The following is a 10286-nucleotide window of genomic DNA, read 5'->3' on the forward strand; positions in this document are numbered from 1 at the left end:
TAGTTCATTAACCAAAGTTAGACTTAGCAGAAATTTGAAAAATACTGCAATGTGATTGGACAAAAAATAATGTTGATCATTAAGATAACGAACGACTTGTCATGTGAATAATTAACTTAGTTAGAATTTGAATCGGAAATGACACCATTTTTCCATATGAGCAAGTTGTTTTGAAAATAATAAGTCAAGAAAAACATACGTTTTCTAGGCTAGTCTCGATTTGTTTTGTTTTGTTTTTTTCGTCCAGCTACCTGGTCGTAATTGTTGTAGAGTAAGCTAGTATGTCTTTGGTTATCATATATGTGCTACCAGTCAAGTTATTCGAAAAAAATCCAAGGTAATGGGAGCTGAGTTGAAACTCGTAGGGCGCACTCATATCGCACTAATAATTCATGTTCGATAATTTATCTTTATATAAATTGTTACTGCCGTAGATTCACTTCTGGGTCTCTGTTTAATGCAATAGAAAGAAACGGTTTACCTTTCTTGTATTTTGACTACATGCTGATATATAGTCTGGCTATATGACCTTGACTTCATATAGTTTATATATGGCTATATGCTGTACAAACTTGATAGTATATGGTCCAATGAAATTTCAATTCATTCAGGATTTTAGATAACAGAGGTTGTAATGTCGTACTCGTAAGTCGTTTATTTGAATAACTTTATCTGTACCTCAAATATTAGTATAGTGTGTAAAGTAAATGTATGTCATTATTAGTTAGGAGTAAAAGCTGTCTCGACTTACACTGCAGAACAAATTTTGGTCGTCAATTATAATATAGGTCAATGATATAAGGTCGCAGGATTTTATATCACATACCCGTGCCGCTTTTGCGACTCCGTTAAACCGTAACTGCACGCCCGACGAGACGTCATTTGCTTATACATAGCGTAAAGACGCGTTAAATGATACACTATATGCGAGTCAATGAAAAAGTAACTCTTTTTTCATTGAAAATAGTTCTTATTTTGGGTATGAGATAAAAAGAATATTATAGTCGTGTAGAGGCTGCATACTATGATTTTATTCAACGAGTTCAATAGATTTAGTTAAAACTACACTTATTCAATGCCCTCTACATAGTATTACATGTTTTTCATAGAAATTCTTTTATCAAAACATAACTTTACAGTTACCGAACTACATATTTGAACAATTCAATTAAAGAAATGTAGGTTTAAAAAAAAGAGAGAAATCTTTACAGAATTTCGTTTCAACGTGGACAATGTGATGTAAGATTTCCGCGAAAATAAGTAAAAGTGACTTTAGACAACTTAAAAATATTAAATAAATAGAAAATTTTATGTGTTGCATTTAAAATCACCACTCAAAAATATTGCATTGGGTAGACCTTATAGCAAATATCTTTTACACATTTCAAACACTGTATGTTTCGTGACTTATACACGTGTGCATGTGAAATTCGTTGAAGTAGAATTTTACTTTCATACTGTAACGTTTAAATCAATTTTAAGATTCAAAAACAGTGTGAACTGACTTTTTTACCGGAAGTATACTAAGCGTCCCATTCATTAGCCGTATTTATATCTCTAAGCACGTACACTCGAATGTCCTAGATGGTCAAGAATTAGAACTGTAACATTACCATAAATACTTCAATATATATTATAATCAGTTACTCAAGTAATCATCAGTCACCAGTTCAGTTGGATTAGATTTATAGGTGAGATTACTCTTGACTCTTCCCATCATATCAGACTTGATTTTTGTGTAAAATTTGGCATGTTGTCGTGTTCAAAGTATAATTACTTGATTAATTAACAAAATAATCAGAGAGTAGTTTTAGAAAAAAACTTTGCATATTGAACATATCACTCTTTTTTTCGGTTTTCTTTATGGTCATTTATTATGTTTGAAAACGGGTGTGCATGTAAAATTGCTTACCTTTTTTATTTAAATGTCATTTTGTTATACAATTTCTAAGTTGCACCATACTTGACAAGCTGTAAATTTACTAAACAAAATAGTAAAAAAGAACCAAAACATCAACGTACATTCCATATTCCTATATCTGAATCAATATGTTTCAGGAAGATTCGTAATTCTCAAAAAGAAAATGCCAACCTACAAATACTCCTACTTTGATGTACGAGGCCGTGGAGAACTTGTCAGATACGTGTTCCATGCGGCTGGTAGAGATTTTGAAGATGACAGAGTGGCTAGAGAAGATTGGCCATCACGAAAGGAATGTGAGTAGTATTTCGTCGTTTGTTTGTTTGTGTAATGTTTTTTTTTTTTCTTTTTCAAATATAAAATGCAACTTTCCAGTCCTTCCTCCAACTTCCGATGCGTATTAGTACGCGTATACTTGATTTATATCTATATTATCGAATTTAGCCATATTCTTATGAATGTTGTTATAAGTGAATAAATAATAATAAAAAATCGACGAATAGATCAAATTTAAAGAAAAATCGTTCCGTAGTATTGATTTATTAAACATTGTGTATATAACAGGTCATTATATAGAACAAGTCAATCCTATAAACTTCAGGATTAAAAGTTTTTACGGCTAAGTAAAGGAATGTATTTAATCATCAAACTTCTACACAAAGTTACTGGGATACTTAAGATACCAGTTATCTATTGTGTAAGCAAACATGTCTGCGTCGGCAATGCATTAATCGTAGTAAGAAGAGTCAGTGACACTTTACAAACATTATCTTCATTAGTCTAATATGCAGAATGAGATGTGCATTTACAGTCTAGTTTTTAAAATACGAAAACAAACGCGAAAACATCGAAATTCTGTTTAGAATGAAAAACAAAAACGCAATGGAAAAGAAACAAAATGCAAATACACATGACTTGTCAATAAGGCGAAATATGAATCATCTTTATTATCATGTTTTCCATCGTTCTTTCGAGACTTTCCGATTTTCGCATAGTATAATTCATTAGCGATGACCCTTACTGATGGCATTGTATCTTGTTCTAAGCAGTAGTTTTACGATGGGTACATTATGTTATGGCAAAGTAGTTTTACTATATAATACAAAACCTTTCTCTACCTTACACCTTTATCGTCTTTATACGATGTCTTTGTACATTGAAACGAAAAGAAGAATAAAAGCATTGTTCAATACTATTCAAACTAGAGAACATGTACACCCAAACATTTTTTATTGTTCTTTCTTACCTAAAATCTTTTACGTTTTTTTGAAAGCCAAGTACTATATGAGCCGCGTCACGACAAAACCAACATAATGGGTTTGCGACCAGCATGGATCCAGACCAGCCTGGGCATCCGCGCAGTCTAATCAGGATCCATGCTAATCGCTTACATACCCTATAACAAGTAGAGAAACTGATAGCGAACAGCATGGATCCTGATCAGACTGCGCGGATGCGCAGGCTGGTCTGGATCCATGCTGGTCGCAAACCCATTATGTTGGTTTTGTCGTGACGCGGCTCATATATGTGTGAGTTTTGTTTTTTCTATTTAACTGATTGTCATTCTTGTAAAATATGTTATTGTAACTTATTGCTAATGTTAAGAGAACTTGTGGGCCAACATTTTTGCCAAATATGTCATGTCATTGTATTGTCACTGTCTTTACGTCTATGCATGTGTTCTTTTTGGCAATAAAATATGTTTAAATCAAATCAAGACTAAAAGCGTGAAATTGGTTGAAGTAGAATTTTATTTTCATACTATAACTTTTAAATCAATTTTAAGATTCAAAACAATGTGCACTGACTTTTTTACCGGAAGTATACTAAGCGTCCCATTCATTAGCCGTATTTATATCTCTAAGCACGTACAATCGAATGTCCTAGATGGTCAAGAATTAGAACTGTAACATTACCATAAATACTTCAATATATATTATAATCAGTTACTCAAGTCAGCATCAGTCACCAGTTCAGTTGGATTTGATTTATAGGTGAGTTTACTCTTTACTCTTCCCATCGTATCAGACTTGATTTTTGTGTTAAAATTTGGCACGTTGTCGTGTTCATTTGAATATAACTTGACTAATTAACAAAATAACCACTAAGTAGTTTAAGCAAAAATTTTGCATACTGAACATTTCATTTTGAGTTGATAGCTCTTTTCTTGGTTTTCTTAATAGTCATTATGTTTGAAAACGGGCGTGCTTACCTTTTTTTATTTAAATGTCATTTTGTTATACAATTCCTTAGTTGCACCACATATGATAAGCTATAAATTTACTATACAAAAAATAGTATGAAAAAAGACCAAAAGATCAACGTACATTTCATATTCCTATATCTGAATCGATAGTTCGTTTCAGGAAGATTCGCAATTCTCAAAAAGAAAATGCCAACCTACAAATACTCCTACTTTGATGTACGAGGTCGTGGAGAACTTGTCAGATACGTGTTCCATGCAGCTGGTAGAGATTTTGAAGATGACAGAGTGGCTAGAGAAGATTGGCCATCACGAAAGGAATGTGAGTAGTATTTTGTTTGTTTGTTTTTGTATTGGGTTTTTTTCTTTTTTTAATATTAAATGCAACTTTCCGGTCATTTTGCAACTTTTCGGTCCTTCCGACTAACTTCTGATGATCGCAGTACGCGTACTTGATATATACATGTATTTATATCATCGAATTTAGCCATATTCTTATGAATTTTGTCATAAGTGAATAAAAAATAATAAAGAATCGACGAATAGTTCAAATTAAAAAAAAAATCGTTCCGTAGTACTGATATATTAAACATTGCGTAAATAACTGGTCATTTTGTAGAACAAGTCAATCCTGTAAACTTCAGGATTAAAAGTTGTTACGGCTAAATAAAGGAATGTATTTAATCATCAAACTTCTACACAAAGCTACTGGGATACTTAAGATACCAGTTATCTATTGTGTAAGCAAACATGTCTGCGTCGGCAATGCATTAATCGTAGTAAGAAGAGTCAGTGACACTTTACACACATTATCTACATTAGTTTAATTAATATGCAGAATGAGATGTGCACGCACAGTCTAGTTTCTAGTTTTTGAACAATGCGAAAACAACGAAATTCTGTTACAGGAAGAAAAAAGAACCGCAAAGAAAAAGAAACAAAATGCAAATACACATGACTTGTCAATAAGGCGAAAAATTAATCATCTTTATTATCGTGTTTTCCATCGTTCTTTCGAGACTTTCCGATATTCGCATAGTATAATTCATAAGCGATGACCCTTACTGACTTCCACATTTCATGGCATTACATATCTTGTTCTAAGCAGTAGTTATACAATGGGTACATTATGTTATGGCAAAGAAGTTTTACTATATAACACAAAACCTTTCTCTACCTTACACCTATATCGTCTTTATACGATATCTTTATGTAGTGAAACGAAAAGAAGACTAAAAACATTGTTCAATATTATTCAAACTAGAGAACATGTACACTCAATCATTTTTATTGTTCTTTCTTACCTAAATTTTTTTTTGAAAGCCAAGTACTATATATGTGTGATTTTTAACTTCTATCTAACTGATAGTCATTTTTGTAAAATATGTTATTGTAACTTAATGCATCAGGGAAGACCCGTTGCTAATCTTGAGATACGCCACCTTCGCAGCTTACTGAATACACTCCCGTTACTTCAGTGAGCGATAGTGGAACATTCGACCGATGCGCAGGAGAGTAATCTTGAGAGAACTTGTGGGTCAACACTTTTTGCCAAATATGTCATGTCATTGTATTGTAACTGTCTTTACGTGTATGCATGTTTTTTTTTTGGCAATAAACTATGTTTACATCAAATCAAGACTAAAAGCGAACTGGACATACCATACTGTACGGAATAGAAAAACTATTTTATTTATTTCAGCAACCCCATTCGGCCAGATGCCTGTATTAGATGTTGACGGTAAAAAGCTAGCACAAAGTGGAGCAATTGCACGATATGCCGCTAGAGAGTTCGGTAAGTGGGCACAGCTCTTTATTTAATTACATGTATACCTTATATCTTGACAAACAGATATAAAAGTAAATCGACAGTTTAAAAACTGATTTCAAACAGTAATGTGGTTATCCTGCATACGCATTTACAAAATTATATTATTCAAGCGTCTCCGCCAGACTTGGCAAATTTAATTTTGTAAATGTTTTCTTATAAGCACTAAAGTCGATTTTATAATGGTTCCGAAATTTCGGACACGAAAAGGATAGTTTCCCAGTAAATCATGGACAGCATGCCCTTTCTATATATATTACACCGCGCTCAGAACAATGCTTTACAAAGACGTCTAATTTACATTTCCAGATTTAGCCGGTAAAGATAGCTGGGAACAAGCTCTTGTAGACCAGTATATGGGACTCGTTGAAGATATGTTTACAGAGATAGTTAAAGTATTTTTTGAGAAGGACGAAGAAAAGAAGGTAATATTTGTGAAATGTGTTTATTAATTTTAAGTGACATGAACTCTGTTCAATAAATATTTAAACAACGGACTACATTGTATATTGTGAATAACACCTTTCATTGCATAGAAAGGGCATTTTGTAAGTTACAACGCAGATTCTATTCCCTGCGCCAGCAATTACAATGCTTAGGTCTTTCCTCTGGAACAGAGTAACTGCTGTAACTATGATTTTCCCAATGAATAAAATAACTCAGTTTTCAAATGGCAGTGCAGATATGTGCAAGCGAAATGCGACAATAAATTTACCGAATCAAAAAAAAAATTACAGTGATGACATTAGTCAAGTATTTTGATTGTGCTCATAATAATTTACCGATAACGAATATCTCTTTTTTAACTTTTATTTTGCAGAAAGAACTTCAGAAGAATTTGGCAGAAGTAGTATTTCCAAAATTTTGTGGATTATTTGAAAAAGCATTAGATCAAAACGGAGGAAAGTTTTTCGTCGGAAATTCGGTAAGGACATTTTCTATGTTTTGTTCATTCCTAACAAAGGTCCAGTATTAAAGTGAAAATCGATTCATGCACAAAACGTAATTTCGTATTATTTACATATCTCAGCCGAGAATATGTTTTGTTACTGAGGCGTTTATGTAACGTGCAAGAAAATGGCGAATTATGCCAGCTTTTTTCTATTGAATGTTCCATAAATACTTTCGGAAGAAAAATAAAGGGGCAAGCATTAAAGCTGACTGTTAAACTTAATTGGTTCCAGAGTTGTATCATAATCTACCAATGCGACCAATGCAGATTCGTATGATTTACTGTTCGATATTCAGTCAATACTTAAACTTAAATCATTGCTTAAGTCGAGATGAAATGATTGCCAAAGGTTAATTTAAGAAATTTTGCTCAAACACTGCACTTCTCGAAACTAGAACTATCGCTGAATGCGATTCATACCCCCACCAATGTCCTTGACAGAAGACGACTTGGAAAGGTTGTTAAGAGCACAAATATATATACATAAAAGGAAATTATCTCTGGTAAAAAAAGACTTATTGTACAGGTATAAAGTATAAATCATGTTCGAAACAGTTACAGATAATCTTTCATTTTCCCAATGTACTAGACATTTTCTAAGTCAATTTTTGACCTTCAAGTGTGGCCTTGACCTTAAGCTGGCACAAGGGTAAGATGGGTTCTGCACATTGCCCAGTTGAGGTGAACATTTGAGTAAAGTTTGAAGAAAATCCTTTCATTAGTAAAAAATTTATAGAGCGGATATAACATATCTAGTATTGAATGTATGTAAATTTAAAGACTTAAAAAGGGGCATAACTTTGCCAAAATGCAATACAGAGATATGAAACTTGACCTTTATCTTATTTGTGACACCTCATATATCTTTTAAGTTTCAAGCAAACAACTGTGCTAGTCTCAGAAATATTCAAGTACATGTTAAAATTTAAGAAAATTTCATGTCAATTTTTTACCTTCAAGTGTGACCTTGACCTTTAGCTAGCACAAAGGTAACATGGATTCTGCACATAACCTTGTTGAGGTGAACATTTGAGTAAAGTTTGAAGAAAATTTTTTCCATTAGTATAGGATTTATGAAGCGGACACGACATATGGTCTAATATTTGATTAATGTAAATTTGAAGACTTAAAAAGTGGCATACGAGTTATGAAACTTGACCTGCATATCTTAATTGTGACACTTCATATATATTTTAAGTTTCAAGCAAACACCTTTTCTAGTTTCAGAAGTATTCAAATACATGTTAAAATTTTAGAACATTTTCCAAGTTAATTTTTGACCTTCAAGTGTGACCTTGACCTTAAGCCGGTAAAAGGGTAACATGAGTTCTGCACATAACCTTGTTGAGGTGACCATTTGAGCCAAGTTTGAAGAAAGTCTTTCAAGTAGTGTAGAAGTTACAGAGCGGACACGACATACTGTCTAATATTTCATTGTTTGATATTTGACCTTCAAGTGTGACCTTGACCTTGAGCTGACACATGGGCATTTTGGGTTCTGCACATCCCCTTGTTCAGGTGAACATTTGAGCCAAGTTTGAAGAAAATCTTTCAATAAGTGTAGGAGTTACAGAGCGGACACGACATACTGTCTTATTTTTGATTGTTTGATATTTGACCTTCAATTGTGACCTTGACTTTGAGCTGACACATGGGCAAAATGGGTTCTGCACATCCCCTTGCTGAGGTGAACATTTGAGCCAAGTTTGAAGCAAATCCTTCCATTGGTATAGGATTTATAGAGCGGACACGAAAATGGAGACAGACGGACCGACCGACCGACGGACGGACAGACGCGACAAAGCGAATCCATTATAGCCCCCACATTTTGATGATGGGGTATAAAAACGTTTTGTTTGCTATACTGTTACAAACAATATACAGTGTACATAACTCCGGATTATCTTAATTGTAAGAAAAGTTTGGAAGTCTTAGAACATTTGTCATTTTATCACTCGAGAAAGATGCTTTCACAAAATTTATGTAAACATGATAGTCACTTTTTATGTATACAACCAAGATCGTTCTTTCTTTAACCCCTTTTTCAAGCTGTCATAAAGACAACACAAATTATTTATAACAGAAAAAAATCATCTCTGTTGATAAATATTTTCACAGTGTGTATATGTAGTGGATTACTTCTTTTTCTATTTTAGCTGACACTTGCTGATCTTGCTGTTCTCAACGCATTTGACACGCCATTACATCAACACCCCACACTTCTAGACAAGTTTCCTAAACTTAAAGCACATAGAGAACGTGTAATGGCCACTCCAAAACTTTCTGACTACATCAAGAACAGAAAGGTTACTGACATTTAAAAAAATCAAGACTGTGAACTATTAGTGAATAAGGTGTCAATAATATGAAATAATAAAAAAAAATCAAACAATTTACACATTTTTTCTTCATATTTTTCTGTTTTGCATGTTCTGTAAATGCACTTTTAACCGTAAATTCTAATACAACTATGAACAATAAGAGATTATCCGCTCCCTTCTGTATTGAAAATGTTCAAGATTTCATTCATCTACAGAGACCTTTCGTAATGTGTTAAGCTCACCGGAATCAAAGATTCAGGATGAGCAGTAAATACATGTATACGATTGGATGCTCCGGAAGGCGTCCAGGACTATAAATTGTCTTCTCTAAAGGTACTTTATTTGTCACATTTGCATTTTTGTGGCCGTCAAAAAGGAGAACCGTTACTTATCATTCACACATTGTATAACGGATATAACAACACTGTTTGTGTAACATCTTAGCATCTTGCAAGCTGGTCCATAATCAAGTTTTCAAAAGAACAAGAACCTCTGCCTAGCGGGGGTTTCTTCTTTCTTAAACAAAAACTATTAATTTCAATAATTTGTCATTGACCGTCAAGGACATATAAGGTCAGTAAATAAAACTGTAAATAACAAAATTATGGCAAATTTAAGCAAATTAAAAAGTTGGCTTAAAGGTAAGTCAATATCATATCAGAATAATTCAACATGTCGGTTTTGTCATGTGTTCTTTTTTCCAAGTATGAATGAAAATAACAAAGTTATGCCAATCTAAGAAAATTTCAATTAATGTCAAAATCATATCAGAATAGTTTTGTTGTGTGTGTCCTTTTGTTTTGATACTTTAAGTAAATTTCAATTATTTGACCTTAATGGGCAATGTTTGGCTTTCTTTTACGGCGCGCCAACATCCGCTATGAGTTCGAATCCCGACAGGAACTTTCCCACTGGGTAAATGTTAAACTGATAAGTTTCAGATCGGATACTATGCAAATCGAGTTTCGTCTCAATTGTATGTACATCCAAACGAATACATATGCTTAGCTTATAAGGCTGATTTTGTCAGGAAATGTTGGTAATCTTGATGATTAAGTCTA

At 33.2% G+C, this 10286-nt stretch overlaps 1 protein-coding gene across 3 annotated transcripts; it reads left to right on the forward strand.

Annotated features, from left to right (window-relative positions):
- Positions 1-1535: 1535 nt before the first annotated feature.
- LOC132753979 (probable glutathione S-transferase 7) lies at positions 1536-9300 on the forward strand. 3 transcript variants are annotated; one of them, XM_060744559.1, is made up of 6 exons: positions 1536-1691; positions 2059-2217; positions 5827-5919; positions 6262-6377; positions 6773-6877; positions 9061-9300. In XM_060744559.1, the coding sequence occupies exons 2-6, from the start codon at positions 2085-2087 to the stop codon at positions 9223-9225; spliced, it is 612 nt and encodes a 203-aa protein (XP_060600542.1). In that variant the 5' UTR covers positions 1536-1691; positions 2059-2084; the 3' UTR covers positions 9226-9300. The 3 variants fall into 3 exon arrangements, with proteins under 3 accessions (XP_060600542.1, XP_060600539.1, XP_060600541.1); XM_060744556.1 differs by lacking the exons at positions 1536-1691; positions 2059-2217 and adding exons at positions 3764-3915; positions 4288-4446; XM_060744558.1 differs by lacking the exons at positions 1536-1691; positions 2059-2217 and adding exons at positions 3766-3915; positions 4278-4446.
- The last annotated feature ends 986 nt before the right edge of the window (positions 9301-10286 follow it).

This window comes from Ruditapes philippinarum, unplaced genomic scaffold, assembly GCF_026571515.1.
Source record: "Ruditapes philippinarum isolate M1 unplaced genomic scaffold, ASM2657151v2 ctg4107_1_1_1_1, whole genome shotgun sequence".
NCBI lineage: Eukaryota > Metazoa > Mollusca > Bivalvia > Venerida > Veneridae > Ruditapes > Ruditapes philippinarum.

Bases quoted from the DNA above. Each gene is read 5' to 3' on its own strand.
- LOC132753979 (XM_060744559.1), top strand. From the start codon at position 2,085: ATGCCAACCTACAAATACTCCTACTTTGATGTACGAGGCCGTGGAGAA. The intron at 5,920-6,261 runs GTAAGTGGGCAC...TTACATTTCCAG, and splicing joins ATATGCCGCTAGAGAGTTCG to ATTTAGCCGGTAAAGATAGC. The intron at 6,878-9,060 runs GTAAGGACATTT...TTTCTATTTTAG, and splicing joins AGTTTTTCGTCGGAAATTCG to CTGACACTTGCTGATCTTGC.